At 36.2% G+C, this 17800-nt stretch overlaps 2 protein-coding genes across 16 annotated transcripts in view; one reads left to right on the top strand and one right to left on the bottom strand.

The window, feature by feature from the left end:
* Window positions 1-2323, top strand: part of KCNIP4 (potassium voltage-gated channel interacting protein 4) — a 453265-nt gene extending 450942 nt beyond the window's left edge. For 7 of the 12 annotated variants that reach the window (XM_063335358.1, XM_063335353.1, XM_063335352.1 and 4 more), the window contains one exon: window positions 742-2316. In XM_063335358.1, coding sequence (XP_063191428.1) covers window positions 742-789 — 48 coding nt within the window. In that variant the 3' untranslated portion in view covers window positions 790-2316. Of the gene's footprint in view, window positions 1-741 lie in introns of all 12 variants that reach the window. The other 5 variants (XM_063335357.1, XM_063335355.1, XM_063335350.1 and 2 more) reach the window with 4 other exon arrangements.
* PACRGL (parkin coregulated like) lies at window positions 1359-16003 on the bottom strand. 4 transcript variants are annotated; one of them, XR_010071130.1, is made up of 9 exons: window positions 15672-16003; window positions 12997-13154; window positions 11312-11379; window positions 10165-10255; window positions 8908-9042; window positions 7113-7220; window positions 6975-7030; window positions 6005-6085; window positions 1359-3816 (listed from the first exon to the last, which is right to left on the bottom strand). XR_010071130.1 is itself a non-coding variant. In XM_063335363.1 (8 exons), the coding sequence occupies exons 2-8, from the start codon at window positions 13135-13137 to the stop codon at window positions 3760-3762; spliced, it is 681 nt and encodes a 226-aa protein (XP_063191433.1). In that variant the 5' UTR covers window positions 13138-13154; window positions 15672-16003; the 3' UTR covers window positions 1359-3759. The 4 variants fall into 4 exon arrangements, 3 of the variants coding, with proteins under 3 accessions (XP_063191433.1, XP_063191435.1, XP_063191436.1); XM_063335363.1 differs by lacking the exon at window positions 6975-7030; XM_063335365.1 differs by lacking the exon at window positions 6975-7030 and having other exon boundaries at window positions 15778-16003.
* Window positions 16004-17800: the final 1797 nt, after the last annotated feature.

Genomic DNA, 17800 nt, shown 5'->3' with positions numbered 1-17800 from the left:
ATACGCTGAAAGGTAAATGTTACCAAAAACCCCTATTTTTTTCCTGACTGCTGTGCTGAGAGTTAGGTACTGATGACAACTGGAGTACAGAGTGATGCAAGCATTATGCAGAACTTAGAAGTCGAAGCTTTTGTTACCTACCTAACGCAACGCCATCAGAAAGCAGAAGTAGCATTGGAAAGCAGTCAACAGCTTTCACTGTGAACACCAAAAATCTGAGGTGCGGAGTCAGCGTGTTGCAGTGATATTTACAGAATTGACTGATTCTTCAATTCATACAAAGATGCACATTTAAATCTATTTTAGAGTCATCCCTAGCTATGCAACAGGATGCCATAGAATTGCAAAAAGGCTCCTGTGTAGGATACACAACAAGCAATTTTAGGTACGGATTCATACTTCATATACAACAGTTAGTCCTTGAGTATTTATTGTCTATATGTCTTTTGTTATACTGAATATAAACTTATAACCTCTGAAATACTGCAGACTTAATTTTCTTAACATGCTATTGCATCCTTGAGGAAATAGTTTTGATTTAATTAATACACACAAAAATCTATTTAAGCATAGATCTGTTAACAGCCTTTTTCTGCTCGCAATTTTTCCTAACAAGCTGAAAAATAACATTGTCATTAACTAAAATACAGTCAGTTCTACCCAATTTCTCTATAGATATTTGCCAACTACATTTGTAATGGTGTATGATTTTTGATTTTTTTTTTGTTGTCTTTCTTACAGGATGAGAATATAATGCGATCCATGCAGCTCTTTGAAAATGTAATTTAATGAAGACATTAGATCTACAACTAATGGACAAAACATGAGCTATTCTGCAACGTTATCTAAAAGATGGATTTCCCACTTTATCATAAATAAAATTACTCAGCTTTACACTGAGACATGTATTATGCAAATAAATTTTTTTATCATAAACTTTTCCCCAAAAAAACTTTCTGAATTATACAATTTAGCACTTCAACAGTGGCTACTTAGTTAACAAGAATGTTCTGTAAAGTCAGGTTTTTGCTTCAAACCCAAACAAAATAAGACCTGACAGTATGCAGCTTTATTATCATTCCAACCCCTAGATAAAATAGATACTATCACACAGAGATTAAATAAATACTCTTAGTTTTGCTACTCGTTTATACTGGATTAAGCTCCAGGTGTTTGAGTGTATTTCTTAAATCTTAGCTTCTAATTTATGCAGAGGCATTACCACATATTTTCTTTTCACATTTGTATGGTGTAGGTCTCATTTTTTGAATAATACTTTGAGTTAAAGTGCTATAATCAATGTGCAATGCACATCTTGCTCCAATTGCCTTCCACCTTTGACTTGCTTTTCTCTTAAAAAAAAAAAAAAAACAAACCCAAACCTAAGAAAATAGTTAACTTGAGAGGAAGAACTGTTACAGAACAAGAAAAGAAATTGCTTATAGGTAGATTTACTCCCGAACAAATACGAGTAAGCTTCTATCAATCACACTTACCTAGTAAATCTGCATTTAATTTATCATGACATGAATATTAAGAGTCCTGCGCATTGTATTTCTAATTCTTCTTGGATGTGTCCGCAAAGTTCTTTGCTTAAAATTAAGGATCTTCTGCCTCCTAATTTCTCATGAAGAAACCTTAACCGGCTCCTAACACTGTTTTCATGAGTACATATCTTTCTGCCTTTAATGAAGCAAAAGGCATGAACAACTTCTGAAACTTCAGTGCTCAGAATGAATATCACTATGTAGTAAGATCTACTACTAATAACTGCTAGACAGGTTAACATCTGTTTCAGCTTTTTGTAATATCTTTAATTAGGAGACAGAAACAGGAAAAAATTGGAAAAATATTATCTATGTGTGATAACTGCATTATATTTTTTAGGATCGTTTCTTCATTAAGATTGGAGCTACCTTAATGCTGAACCTAGAAAGATTTTTTTTCTAAAAAAGTATGTACTTAAAATAGAATACTGCCCCCCCGTACATGTAATTTTTAAGATACATTGTCCACAGTTTATGCCAATACTTCAAAATAGGTGAAATGCTATCAGAGACAGGCCAATCTTGTGACATTGCTGCAGAAGGGGGATTAATGAAGTAGAAAGAATGTTGCAAGCATTCTTTTGCAAAAATAAATCAGGTATCTATTCTGGTGTAGAGATGGGTTGTTAGAGGCATGTTGAAGGCTGCTCTGCTATCACCAGTGTAGGATAAGAGTAGTACAATACATGTACACCTGAAATCTGCTGTAGTGTGTTTGTGTAAACTAAATGTGCACATTTTGTAAAAAAATAATAAAGTAAACGTGAAGAAAAACAAGCAGCACGATCGATTTTTTTTGAGTTGTTAAACAAATACTTGTATTTCTTCAAATTATACTTTTTTGTAAAAAAAAAAAATTGCCTTTTTTTTTTTGAAAAAGTTTAAATACGTATATATTGACTTAGCACAGTTCTGATCTCAACAGAAATCTTAGCACAGTCCTGAAGTAAATTTAATTTAGCCAAGCAGTGGCAGTTTTACAAAAATTCTGAAATTGCTTTCACCTGACAGACTTTTCTAATACCCAGTGCAACAGCATCCTCTGATGACAAAAAGCACCCCCCCACCCTTCCAAGAACTTTAAATTCCAGAATTGAGTTTTCCTCAGGGGAAAAAGTTCTATGGCAAATTTTGTTACTTCAGTCAGCTCTCCCTTACGGAGTAATTCATACACCTGTAACAACATGAACCCTGAACAGTATTTATTGCAAGACCTGTTTGTTAGGCATTATTTTGCAATCAGGTCCAAATATGTTCAGGGACAAATGCTGCACCCTACAAAACTTGACAGCCAGGTAAGCTGGCTTCTGCCACCTTTTAATTAACTCATATTTTTTTCATAGCTTCCCCATTCAGGAGTTTATCAGCTTGTCTGGAGTTGAATGCACACGCTAGACCAAACATATCTGTGGCATTACAGAACTCAATGCAAAGGGAGCACAGGGTAAATATTCCAAAGTTGCCTCCTACATCTAGCTCACATTCAGTAGGCTCAAAGCTAACTGGAACTAATTAGCTGAGCAAAACCTAGGCTGCGGCTCTAAGGAGCACCCTGATGCCTCTGCGCTGTATTTCTCCAGAGCCTCTCCAGCTTCTCCAAACAACGTGCTGAGAATGCACTGAGCAAGTTCAGTTCTGCACCCTGTGCTACCTGTTCAGTGCGTTCAGCTTCAAACTTTTAAAAGCTGCCTCTCAAGAAGTCCAGACGAGTTATAGTTCTACATCTAACCCAGTAAGCCCTGATGAACCCAAACTGCATCCATCTGTGCCTGTGGCGCAAATTAAGTTACATGTTTCAAAAGTGGGTAGACATATGTAATTTAACACCAAGTTAGTTACTATTTAAGTAATTACAGCCAAATTATCACACAAATGTACCAAACATATTAAGCACTGCAGATCTATTGAAGGAAATTGTAATTTACAACAAAATAAGAATCGATATTTACTCTGCTTTTGAAATAATAGCAAGTTAGGCGATATCGTTGTAAGCACAAAGCATACGCAAATAGCAGCCAGAGAGAATTATTTTAAATAGCCTTCCATAATTACATATTTACAAACTGATAGGACTTTTCCCACTCTTCATGATACTGAAGAATTGTAATTATTTTAAGAGAATATATCATACCCCAACTAAGTGTCAGTGACGTTCACAGGCAGTTTCTTTCCAAACTTCACCTTACAGTACAAATCACTACAGTTTTCTTGATCATGAGGAGATAGAACAATAGGTTGGAATTTTAGATTTGATGATAGCCACAGTTGCCTGTTGATGAAAATAAAACATATTTAAACAAAATAAGGAGCACTAGCACTACATAATGAGAGTATTCACATAGTCTCTATAAATAGTATAATTCACAGCTTTTACTTAGTTATTTTTGTTATAATCAAACAGTAGAAAACTAAAAAGTTAGTGGTTGTTGAGAAATTTATTGACAAAGGGGGTGAAAATAATGAACTGAAAAAATGGAGCATGGTGATAACTAATGATGGAGTGTAAACGTCCAAGAGAAGAGACATGAAACTCATACCTAAAACCTCAGACATAAATATAGACATGAAATAATAAGGATTTTTTAAATAGAGGAGTGATATTCTGGAAGGGACTGCCAATAAAAGTAAGAATCATATACATTATAACTCATTTAGAATAGAAATTTGATAATTTCATTAGTTGGATTATATAGTATTGCTTGTAATCACAATTTAGGAGTTTGTTTCTGGTTTTCTGCTTTATCTTATTATAGTATTTTTTAAAAAAGCACATAGAAAGACCTACTTGCAAAACCAGTAAGACTACAAGAAACTGGGGAACAGACAGAAGAATTAGAGCTAATGATTCACCGGATTAGTTACATTATCTAGACCTAGATTTTCATAACATCACAATGAGACGTAATTTTCCTTTTCTTGTCTCACTACATAAAAATAAAAAACTTCCATGCTTCTTTATTTGTTGTGATGTTTTTCAAGTCTGTAATACGAATATTGCTACTGCCCTTGCACGAATATTAGCGCACAGACCAAAAAAATGAAGTGGTGTCTTAGGTGCCTACTGATTAAGGCACACAAGCTCAGAACTGGTAAGGCCTATATTTATGGTTCCTACTCTTTAGGTTATTCCTATTCTTTAGCAATGACCATTTTATATAATAGATGCAAGTGTTCATAGAGTCAAGAAAGCAAATATTTTCTCTTCTAGATGAATATCTAAGCCAATACTCTCTTACTTTTTTTTTTTCTCTCCTCCTTTCTGCACAATGTACAGTACAACAGAAAACGGCAACAGAATGTTCAGCAGAAGAATACTCTGCCACTTAAAGCAATTTTTTTTTGATTTATAGCAATTGAGGATGTAACCTCTGGGTTAACCAGTGTGGGCTGGAATGTGAGTATCTGATTTCCTCAGTAAGTGACCTAAACACTAAGCTATTAGTGGGAATGGGCAGGCATCATCAATAACAGCAAAAAGTATCTTTTAGCAAGAGTAAATCCTGTTGAGAAAAGTATTTAGGCTCAGAAAAAGGAACACGAAGCCTGCATCCCAGGCATATTGAAGGAAGACGACTATTCAGCCTGAGCGAGTCAGGTGTCAATACTCCAGAAGGGGCCAGAAGCTATTTACTAGTTGACATTCAGTAAGTTCCTGTATCCCTTTTCATAGGCATCTAGTCTGCCCTATGCTACGGTCTCTACAAGAAGCTTACATGCTTTACTTAGCATAAGCATCTATATTTCTAAGTGCTGCAATGCTGAACTTGGAGTAAGGATTTACTTAGGCATTCTGGATCTTACCCTACGCTACTAACCCATTTGTCACATTACTTCAAACCCTGGAAAAAAAAATGTAGGCTTTCTAGGGAAATGGAGAATTTTCAAAAAAGATTAGTATCTCTTTTAATCACTAAGTCTGCATAAACTTCCCACCAAGGAAAATAAAATCTTCCAAGCAATTGTCATGGGTAGGGATCCACAGAGATGCACACTTGCTCCCAAAAAGAGTTCTCCTGAATGGGGCTTGGTATGCTGTAAGACTCCAGCCCCTGGGTATGGCTCCCTTAGAATATTTTACCGAGACATACTCCTATATTTGCTGCTCAGAGATTAAAACAATGGAGAGTACAAATGAAAAGTGGGTGATAAAAAAAATGGGAGACAACAAAACCTAACTGGCAGAATAGGGATCATCCAGAGTAGATTTAATGTCATTTCTATTACCACTCAGTAAGTCAAACAGACTAAAACAACTGTTTCACTATGGACTGGACACAACTGTGCTGATTGCTGCTGTGCAAAATCCTGTGTTTTATGCAATATGAATAGTTGTGACATGTAAAAATAAGCAGTTTTCAGAATGGGGCTCTTTTAGTCTGAAAACCAGAGACAGAAGACATTTTGGCAAAGTTGCATTCATATGTGCAGATTAGAGAATAATCATCTGGTCAACTCACCTTTCCACCATATTGCTCCAACTTTTGTAAAGCAACAGTAATTTTTTCTCTAAATTTCTTGTCCATTAACCTCCTCGAAAGCTATTGGAAAAGTAAAATAAAAAGGTTTGTTGCAAAATACTGTACAATATATGCAAGGAGGCCAATATAATTCTATTTTATTACTTTATTTCATTTGTCTTTGGAAAATTAAACCCTAAAAGAAACCTTACTTTAGAGCTTGTAACTGGTGTCAAAGCATGAAACTCAGTCAAGGCAAAAGGAATAAAATGTTAACTAATGAGAAACTTAAATTCAAAGAATCATAGACTGATTCAATGCTCAACTGTTAGCCAAGAAAATACTTACTTTAATGTCTTTTAGCAAAGAAATTTTAGAGCGGTATCAATCTTTAAAAAAAAAGTGATTCTTAAAGTGCTATCCACACTAAAAGTTAACACATTTTTCACATGCACTGAAAAGAGATTTATTATAGTGGAAATACTTTAAAAAAACTACTGCAATTTTTCTCTTCTGCACTGGATGTCTAAAAGGTCCATTTATTTTGCTGTAAAAGGGCACTTTGGAAACAGGCTAAACGAAACCATGAAAAGGCTATCTGACAGAAGAAGGATTTCTACAGAAGGACTCGGTATAAAAATACTTCACATAATCCCACTCTAAGTTTATTTAATGAAAACTTCCTTGTGCAGAATTCCCATCTGAAAGAAGTAGGAATATTTGCTTCTGTTAATTTATTGAAACTTTCACAGATTTTGTTAAAATAGTCACACTTAAAATGCGAAACTCATTTTGCAATAAACATAAACTTCCCTTCAAAACATAGCATCTCTTTCACCTCAGGCTTGAAGCTGGATCTTTTTTAAATAGTAGAGACAACACTTCCAGTATTGTCCAATTTACATTAACAACAGCTTTTGGACCTTGCTAGAACTTTATAAGTCACCATATCAGAAAATGATGGACTTACGTAGAGGAATATATGAAGTAATGCTTTTCAGGGAACTGCTGAGTCCTCCACTGTATCTGTGCAGATATTATAGTAAACATCTCAACAAAATTACCACAAAAATACAGATGATTTTTTACTACAGCATTAAAAACTTACATTTGTGAGTAGATGCTTAAGATGATCATTAAGTGATGGGCCAACAACAGCACTCAGTTGAACTAAAGCATCCAATCCCCTTCCGAATACTTCATCATCCGAATGGGCCTTCAGAGGGGGGAAAAAAAGAAAATCCTGTCAGTGATACTCAGACAAATGCACAAGTTCTTCAAAACTGCAATCTCTGCATTATGATTTTATATAGTATTTTTAAAAATTAAAACTACTATGCAACTGCTAATTGTTATAATGTTACAAGTTTAGAAACACAAGTACAATATGACTGACTATTAGTATCTAGAGGTAACATTTAAAAACAGAAGTATATTTTTAAAGTAGAAAACAAAAGTATCCACAAAATGTCAGTGAAATTCTTGCATTACTTCTGAGACAAAGAAATGAATATTTTATTATTGATTAAATTAAAAATTCAGCAGGTAAAACAGTTTACTACACTAACAATTTCAGTGCTTCACAGCATATTAGACAGAACCCTTCAAATGCAGATACGCTGAAATTGGGAGACAACATTTCAGTTACAAATGTAATGAATTCAGCGTAATTTCTAGGTAATTCATACAATAATTGCCTTTGTTGGAGAAACACAGGAGCCAATGACTTTCTGGCTCAATTAATTTAGTCCCCTGCCAACTACAGCTTTGTCACCTGCCAGCAATTATCAGGCTTTTATCTATTTCTAAGGTGCTTTCTCATCTTTATTAGTCCCATGGGAAGGTTCTTCTATACCTGAGTTCTCTAATGGTTTAGTTATTTCACTCTTCCCTTAGCAGAGAAATTGATTCATGACAATTTATTTTGCTCTCCTACTAATACTGACCTTTAGTTAAACAGTCATTTTTCTCCTCTGACATTTGGGCCCTGAATGTTTTTTTTTTAACTAGAAGTCATTGACTGCTTGTGTAGTAGAAGGTTTAACAAGACCTTATACCAAACCAGTGCAACAATGAAAATAATCAGATTAATAGCAGTAATTGGAAGAATAGACAAGAATAATTTTTCTAATTTTGTCTTCCAAACTAAACCATTCTGATCTTCTTTACACGTCTAATCTAGGATCACAAAGAATTTTCAAGCTTTCAGCTATCTCCATAAAAGCAGAACTGAAACACAGCTAGATTAAAGAACAGCAAGTAGCTGAATCAGAACAGGGCTCTGGAAGATAGGAAAAAAAAAAATCCGAAAGAGATTACCTTTGAGGCTTTTACCTCACTTTACATATTTTTACCTCACTTTATTTTCTGAAGGAGTAGAAAAGTTAAAAACATTTTAAAAATTAAGAACATGACCTGAAACATTTTAACTGTATTCTTCCCTTTTCCTCACTGGCATATTGTTTTATCTTTGTAGCACGTTTTGAATTTTTAAATGTAACAGACGAGTGTTTATTCTCGCATCTCCATTTTACTTCACCTCAATTTTTTTTTGCATGTTATTATCTGGATATATAAAGACACCACCAACCCATATATTATTTCTGCTTATATTCAGATCTCTAATAGAACATTTCCACAGAATTTGCCCATAGCTACCGTCATACGGCTATACAATAAGTTGCCCACCTGAATTTACAGTTAAAGACACATTTAGCTAATAAAACCAATGCAGGGTTAACATGAAAAAAAGAAACTATTCCCACACCCCCAAGCCCCAAACCAAAAGCCCATGCAATAGATTTATCACTTTAATATTTTTTGTGTAGTCCTCAGCAGCAGAAGAAAAAAGAAAAAAAAAAAATCAAGCCCATTAAAATCCCTGCATGATGAGCAAGACATACCAATGCAGCCTTTAACACTGGAACTAGACGAGGCAACAAGGGAATTGCTTTTTCAGCAGCACCTTCGACCATAAGTAATTCTTTAAAACCCTCCTTTGAAACAAATGTATAGGGATGTTTTGTCTCCCTTAGACCCTGTTGCAAATGTAAAACATATTTGCTTAACAGTGAGCCTTCTTTTAAACAAAAACACATTAAAAAAGTTCCATATAGCCACAAGATAATGTTTAGATTTTGTTACATCAGTTCAAAACTTAAAATACACTAACTCCACCATGTGGAGCCATTGAGTACAACTCTGCTTACAGAAGATCCTTATTCATTTTTCTTTAGAAACATTGAATATTAAAAGTCACATTATGAATACTGCCAATTCAATCAAATGTTTGTACTTCAATACCTTTAATCTAACTACCCAAGGTAATTTTTCAACAAGAGCATGAACAAGAACAGGCTATTTTTGTAAATGGTTTTCATACCCTGAAGGGGAAAAAAAAAATAGAGGGTGAAGGAGACACATGTTCCCCACCACTTGTAGACGCTACACATACACACTTCTAGTGGAGACCTGACTGGCAGAACTCAAGATTTAAAGTCCTATGGCTGAAGTCTTTCTTCTTTCCATGGTGGGAGCTCTGAGTTACTTTAGGAATTCACGGCTTTGTTTAATCTTAAAAGCAGCCACCTCTAGATAGAGTATGCACTTTATTCCATCTGCCACACTAGATTCAACATATATTTACACTCCTGAAACATATTTGGTGATAAATATCACAGATGTTTCCGAGAAACAGAAGGCTGAACATAATGTATAGTATTTCTTTCGCTTATTTACAGGATCCTATTTACATGGTACTAGTTCAACCCATGTTCAACCTATTGAGGAGAAGACTCTTACTTCAATAGGTAGGCTTTATATACAAAAAGAATCAAAACAATTTTGTTTACAATAAAACGTGCAAAGCCACAAATGGATTGAAGTATTTTCTTCAACAGCTGGGAATCTGAGATGCAGTCTTTTATTTGGCCAGCATCTCGAAAATTAAAGGGCTCTACCTAGCTCTCCCAGAATGCTCTAACTAAAGAGCTACAAATGGCAATGCCCTTGACCACCTTCATGCATACAAGATCCTCACAAATGTTTGGTTTTTTGCATTTCCCTAGTAGGTGAGGCTCAGTTAGCTACCTCAGCTTGTTACAAAATGCCATTTGCAATTAAATCCTGTATCCTTAACTTCGCAAGAACATTGTGTTTACCTCTGCCAATGTTACAAGAAGAGGATCAAAGGGAACAGTTTCAGGAAGGCATTCCCATTGTAGTCTGTGCTTTACTGAGCCATGCACCAACCTATAAAAGAATAAAGTTTTAACAAATTAACAGGTAGTAATATATAATTTATTGCTAACACTGACCACTTTAAATATATCACCACTTGGTCTGCAATATTACTATAATGTTATATACACAATTTCAATGCATACTGCTCTCCTTAGTGAAATGTATAATGGTATTTAACAGTGCAATTATTGTAATTCCTCAATATGGCAGTTTTCAAAATTCTGCTCCTAATCACATAGATATCAGAAAATAAAAGTGATAAAAATTATAGATGCCTCTCCCACCAACACAGAAGATGCTCCCTGTGCGAAGTTACTTATTTTGATAAATACCAAGAAACATTTTAATCAATTAACAATTGGCAAGGGAAAGCAGTTGAAACTGAAAGAAAATCATATTGGAATTCATCAGTTACTCCTAAGATACAAATAAAGGCTAGGTATTAATAATTGTTTTATACATGTATATAAATGTATTAATGATTACTTAAATTTTTGTACATAATTCTGCATCCACTTGACAAAACACTAAAGTGCTTAATGTCTAGGCAAATACATACATAATCGACAAAAGTTAAAATACCACAAACTATTGCTTACAAGTAGTTTTGTTAATATCTGGTATTGCTGACAACTACAGAATTGGAACATTCAAGAAAATATCATACTTACTTCAGACAAAAAAAGACTGCAAGATGTCTACTTATTAAAATGGCATTAATTTTATTATCTTTGTTAGTAGGGAGAAGTAAACACCGTTACATGAAGAAATCAACTTCTTTCATGAAAGAAGCTTAGCAAACCAAATCTGCAAATACCTAGCTATTTGTTAAAAATGCAGCTTCAGTATCAACACAGCATAAAAAAAGAACCAAAAGAAGGCAATTTCCAAAGGCATGGAAAATTGCTTTCTGCATTGAATGAGTTAAATATCAGAAATCTTTTCAGAAATGAACAGAATCAAACAGCCTAACTAAAAGATCAAACATGAACAGATGTATTTTAATCTATGTAAATCTACCTAATCGTAATATATTTAGTAAAAAAATAAACAAAACCAACACACCTGCATGGAATGCCACCTTTAGCATATATAGCAGCAAATGCAGAAGGTGGTCGAGAATGAGCACCAAACTGTGAGGAAGAAAAAAAAAGCAAGCATTATTTATTCAAACAGTAAGGTTTGGTTACTATTTTCAATATGTTAAAACTGCAGTTTACCAAAAAAGGAACTTAGTCATCTGACTCTAAAAATAATCAAAAAACCACCCTGCAGCTATGGGATGGAAAACATATATTTGGTACATTTATCAGAAAACTGCTTTTCAGAATGTCTGGCTAGGAAGTTGTAAAAATGAATAAATAATGTAGAATTAGTCCTCTCCTGATGGAATACCCTTATTTTTCTTTCTATCTTGTCTTGCAAATCTTAACACTGAATTCTTACGAGTAATCTCTTTAACAGATTAAGGACCTCTCACTTTCCTGATGCTCTTGTTGTTGTTATATTGGTAACATGCAGAAGGCAGATTTACTCCTGTTCCATCTTGATTTGAGGGCAGAAAAAAGTACAAGGCGGCAAGATGTGGGAGAAACAGCAAATGTCGGGCAAGATGGTATGAGGGCACTGGAGATCAGAGGGGAGGTTCATACTAAGTGAGAATCTAGGGAGGACTCACTGGAGCAGGAAACCAGGAGCTTCGCAGGAGGAAAGCCCGCACAAAGTTGTTTTTTATCATATACATACTTCTTATGCATGTGAACTGTGATATTATTTATTAGCATGATCATTCAATGCTACTTCCCAGATTAAACATCTTATCACAAAGCATATAGCAGGAAATACCTTGAAATATTAATTTTTATATTTCAAGTGTCTGAACCTACATTAACATTGTTAAAATTGTGTGCATGGTTTGATGACTTCTTGCCTTAATTAAGTCATTGTACTACTTGCAAAAAAGTTTCAAGAAAAATAACGCCCACATGAAACTATTCAGCCTCTGTTTACGGCAAACTAGTACCTCACCAAAGCACTCCCTCACTTAGTTCGTTTTCCAAAAAGTCTATGACATTGCTAATTGTTTGGCTGATATGGCCCAATGGTGAGCTATAATTCACGCACTCAAAGCAAGTTCTCCAAGCACACGACTTCGGTGAAATAAACGACTCCTTTCATCAGTCTTCTCTTGAGAGCCCAAATTCTTCCTGAAGTATTACACATTCACAGTACTTGGGAACTTCAAGCAATGCTCACTAGCAATTAATTTGCTAGATTTTATAAGGTCTTGATGATCTTCGAGATGCTACCTGATTCTTGGTTTCATTGTATAACTGACATCAGTTCCTCTAATGCATCAGGTTCCAAAGTTTCTAACTACACCAAAAAAAAACCCCAACCCTTTTTAACTCTTAGGTCTAAATCTCCTTTTAGAGCAAAAGTACATCAAAAATAAAAAAGTTGCCATCCAAGGCACAATTGTACCAAACCCCGTTTTTAAAAAAGTAATAAACATGTTAGGCCTCAGGCATTTGAGCTTAGAAATTGTATGACTTATGTCATTGTATATGTATGATTATATAATTGTATGAGCTTAGAGAATGTATGACTGATAACAAAAGTTTAGTTTAAATTTACAAAACAGGACCAGAAGAAGCGTGTCCGGCATGTATTTCATAAAGTAAGGAAATTTATTCCAAAAAGAGACCCGTTTTAAACAAACAAACAGAAATCCCACCACCTATACATACCGGATCAATAGTTTTAGGATTCAGCTTGTCACTAGGCTTTGGCTGTGGTTTAATTGGAGGTTCTGGAGAACATGGCAAAGGAGAAGATGTCTTGCTTTTCTGTACTGCAGTTTTTGGTTTTATTTGGATTCCTGACGACATTCTTGGAACATTACTTCCTAGAACAAAAAAAAGATTAAAAACGTAAAATAATTTTCATTCCTACATGACAGAATACCAAGGGTTAGAATCCCCAGGTCCAAAGACTGACATGAACAACCAATCATCAGAATCTGGCTAAGTGTACTAGAAAAATAAACGCTTATTCTTATATATCCTACGCAGTGCATGGGATAATTTTGACAGTCTTGTCACTCCATCTTTTAAATGCACACATTTCCTAATCCTGTGCTGCTCCCCTGTACTTCTGTACTTTGAGACTTGCAGCAAAAGTGAAATTAGCTACAGTCTGCCTTTAAGGTAGCCAACAGAAATCCCAGCAGCATCACAGTGCTCGGTAGAACAGCCCAGAGTGAAATAGGCTGGTTGGGTACAGTTACAGCAGAAGGCAGTAACAATTTGAGGAATGAACAGGATGAAGGAATGAAGAGAAGAGCAAGTAGATTCAGGACACAAAAACCAAAGCAGAATCAATAAGAGAAGAGAAAAGAATTGTAAAGTAGCAAAGAAAGAACACAGAAAACTAATTCCAATTCCAGGGAGAAGAAAAAAAGTATTTTGTTAAAAAGAATGCAAAAATAGCTTTCTGTACACTTCCTTAAATACTGATTTAGGTACACATATCTTCTAAACATTAATGCACCAGCTACATGTGTTAATACTATCTATGTATGTAATTGTGTTAAAATGTCCCTAAGAAAAATAATAGTCTACTGCCTATTTAACATACCAAGCCTCATGCTATGATGAATAACATAAATTATTCTTGGGAAAAGATAGGTTTATAAATGCTGATAAAATTTTAAAGTGTGAAAATGGTAATTTTGAATATTATTGCTGTTCAGTAATTTATGCTGTGGTGTACTCTGGGTGGAGAAAAGAGTTTAGTAAATAAGAAAGTACATTCCTTTAGTAAACAAGAAATTATACTATGCAGAAATGAAAACAATAGGAAGCCAGTTAAATAATACACATAAATAAACACTGTCACAAGGATGAGTAGGGTGCTTGCCACCCAGCCAGCACCTTTCACAAGTTGACGACACCTATTTTTATCAACAACATGATTAAATTCCAAATACTGAGATCAGGACGAACTAGAGGGGCAGATTTTTTTTTGCTACACTACTTCTACTCCCTCAGCTGTATAAGCCACCTGCCCTAATCTCTGACAGAATCATGTACATGCAGCCCTTGTTGTTTAGCTTGGTTCTTCTAATTCTTCCCTTCAGGCAGAACTCCCAGTTTTGTCATTATCTAAATTACTAAATCTTTAGGATTATTTCTGCCTCTAGTAAGAAGTGATAAGGCCTCGACACTTGTGTAGATATGCTATGTCCTTATGACTTGTAGAAAGAATTAAATGTGGCACCTAAGTTTTACTGAATGTTGAGAAACAACACATAGTAATGATGAACAAATTAGCTAAAATACAAATACAAAGCAAAACTAAAATTGAAAGTTTAAATCAATACTTCTTGACTGATTATTTAATCAGATCTAGCAATTGAAATCGGTTCACCCACTGTACATCTTGGATTCTCTTTCTTCCCATTTTCATAATACAGCCTGTCTCCAGTGACTGTCTTCTTAAAAGAACTACTCACATACCACAATTAGACAATTAAGTCTCTTCAGAACACACAAAAACTTAAGTGACACTTATGGGAACTACTCTGTTTGTAAAAATATTTCTGTTTGTAAAAATAATTCAAAGCCCTAAAAGACAAACAATAACATAGAAAGAAAATGCACTGATTTTGTAAGTGCCAGATTATTATTAAAAAACTCTAATCACATTAGAGTTAGAAAACACATTTCTAACTATCAGAAAAGTAAGACTCAAAATGGTTTTATACTATAAAAACACCAGATAAGTTCTTGACATTAGCATTATATATCAGAAAATAGTGCTATCAGTTTCAACCTTTGAAATGCACAATTGCTCATAATGCGAACAGTCATCTCGCTAATAACATAAGCATTTTTCTCAGAAAACTATTCAGAAGTAATTCAGATGTATTCAATTTTTTTTTCTCTTCCAAGAAGAAATCAAGATATATCCCAAGGGCTTTACTATGGTTTTAACTAACAACAAAAATCTAGACACATTTGAAAAGTCACTGGTTGTACCATCAGAGAAAGTAAACAACAAAAGGTGTGACAACGGGCTGGAATAATGTTAGCCCTTTGTCTCAAAAGTAAAGACAGGAGTTAAGTTTTATAAAAAAGCAACTGAGATAACATGCCTACGCATTGGCAGAGGAGGAGGTGGCAGAGCGTGGAAAAAAGGACTTTTCATAAGGAGGTCTCAGCCTTCAGAGCAAGATGAAAGTTCTTGTGTAGTCAAGAGCTGGGAGAGTCACAGGCATTTGCAGAGAGATCAGACAGCAGCAGTACAGCTGGGAACCAAGCAAGTGACATATAAGGCTTGATACAGAAGTGAACCACCCTGCTGGCAGATGACTGACTTCAAGCAAAAGACAGAAATCCTTAAACAGAAACAGAAAAAGCACCTTTAAAAGACGGCTTTCAAAGGAGGAAAAGTGTGGCCTGGAGTCTGGTTGCTGGAAGTCGCTGTAGAAAGTAGGTAGGATTTCAAAGGCGAGGTTGCTGCCTTACCCTGGGGAGCGCCAGCTCTCCCGGGGCGCAGCGAGGGCAGAGCGGCACAGCGACAAGGGGCACCGACCACCGCCGGGCGGCTCAGGCGGCAAAGCCGAGCCCACCCTCCCCAACACCGCGGGACACCAAAACACCCAGCGAGACGATGAGGAAGGACGGACACACACCCGGCTCGCCGGGCTCCCTTCCCTACAGCTCCCACTCCCCCGCGGGGAAACCCAGATCAAGGGCCGGTGGGCAGCGGGCCCCTCGGGAGGGTCCAGGCCCGACCCAGCGCTACCGGCCGCACCGACACCCCCGGGCCTGGCGGGCAGCTCCGTGCCGGCGACGCTTCCTGCCCGTTGCCAGGGAAACTACGGGCCGCCGAGAGACCAATATTCCTCGGCCTCTCTCAGCTCCCGGTCGTGGCGTCGGCAGAGGTAACATGGCGACCAGGGCGGCCGGGCCGGGAATGGCCCCTCACGGCTCGGTCTGGGCGTCGTGCTGCCGGGCTGGAAGGTGGTGGCGGGTCTGCCGGGCCAGCTCGGCCGCTGGGAAGTGCCGGGGAGCTGAGGCGCCGTCTTCAACTGATCAGAGCTGCGATGCTTGCTGAAGAGCAAAAATTAGATTAAAAGGCTGATTTTTTTTTTTTTTTTCAACCTATCATACATATTTGTGATTAGAATGGGGATGGTAAATTTTCAGGAGGCATTGCCACTCATTTCTATCCTCTTTCTTAATAGCTTCACAGGGAAAACAGGATTTGGGAAATACTTCATTTTGCTTTTATGTTTACGTGAGAAAAGTTTGGCTTTCAGGGGCAGTGCCACATCCCATTTGCGATCAGTTTTGTTCCAAATACAGTGATAGAAAGTTAATTCTTTATTTCTTTTTTTCAGATAACCCACTCATATGATACTGAAGTTTCTCACAAGTACAGTATTTATTCATACACCATCACATCTGAACGTGGTAAACTATCTTTTGGGTAAAAGTGTTCAGTTTTTTCTTCTCTGGATCCTGTTAATCATGAGTGTTTTGTCACTTTCTTCAAGAGATGCGTTTATTCTTTCATGCACTCAACAATAAACCTCCAAATAAGACGTTTTCTTGGTTTGCTTAAATTGTGTGGGATACAGTTTTTCCACTGTCGCATTCTTTCTCACTTCAGTAATTTATACTAAGGAACTGAATGGGACTTCAGAAATGAATGAGGGAAGTTATTCTCTTGGTTTTCCACAAAAAAAAAAAAAAACAACCAACAACAAAACAACACACCAGGAAAATGCACTGACAGCGTTGAAAAAAGTATGTTGACTATTTGAAAACTACCATTGGCCTTAGATTTTGGCCAAGGCTGGCATTTCATAATTAGTTTTATCCAACATAAATAGTTTTTATCTGCCGATAATGGGAAGTTGTAAGTGAGGCCGTTTTCAGAGTTAAAATAGGGCTGCATAGCTGAATGCCTTTGAAATGCATTAGCGCAAGAGACTTTTTGGAAATACAGAAGGAAAAAAATGATGAAAACAATGCAGGAGAAGCAGAGAAGGAAGGAAGATTTCTAATTTATTTCTAAGTGTTTTAACTATACCCAGCAGACATTACAGTACTTTCACAAAATTATTTTACTGTTCCAAAATACTGAAGGCAGTAGAGGAATTGATGTCTTTTTATCCATAGATTTTACTAGCTGATAATGGTGTCAGAAGAATCCAGTATTTGTAAAGCAGACCATGCAAGTCTCTTAAAAATCACACTACAAAACACAAACCAGCATGCTCATCTCCATCATGAGAAAAAAAGAACTACTTTTCTGAGCAAGGTTTGGTTTTAGTATCATTTTTTACATGTATCTGCTATAGTTGCTTTGTGAGTACAGAACAGACTACAGCTACATTTAAGCGTGGAAGAAAGTAGTAGTACAATTCCTAAGTCAGTGGGAGGTATGAACCGCTGTGTCTCATGAAGCAAAATACCACTGATGAGCTCTGCGGAGTCAGCAGCTCCCACTGAGTTCCTGGAGGCACAGAAACGACTGGGT

This window comes from Chroicocephalus ridibundus, chromosome 5 (genome assembly GCF_963924245.1).
Source record: "Chroicocephalus ridibundus chromosome 5, bChrRid1.1, whole genome shotgun sequence".
Classification (NCBI taxonomy): Eukaryota; Metazoa; Chordata; class Aves; order Charadriiformes; family Laridae; genus Chroicocephalus; species Chroicocephalus ridibundus.
This window is presented reverse-complemented; position numbering and strand designations above follow the sequence as displayed.

What these genes read in the sequence shown, in the direction of transcription:
- PACRGL (XM_063335363.1), bottom strand. Translation starts at nt 13,137, where the DNA reads ATGTCGTCAGGAATCCAAATAAAACCAAAAACTGCAGTACAGAAAAGC. An exon ending in TTAAGCATCTACTCACAAAT is followed by an intron (nt 6,086 to 7,112) that starts GTAAGTTTTTAA and finishes CTTTTCCAATAG; the next exon opens with CTTTCGAGGAGGTTAATGGA. An exon ending in TGGAGCAATATGGTGGAAAG is followed by an intron (nt 3,817 to 6,004) that starts GTGAGTTGACCA and finishes TTTCATCAACAG; the next exon opens with GCAACTGTGGCTATCATCAA.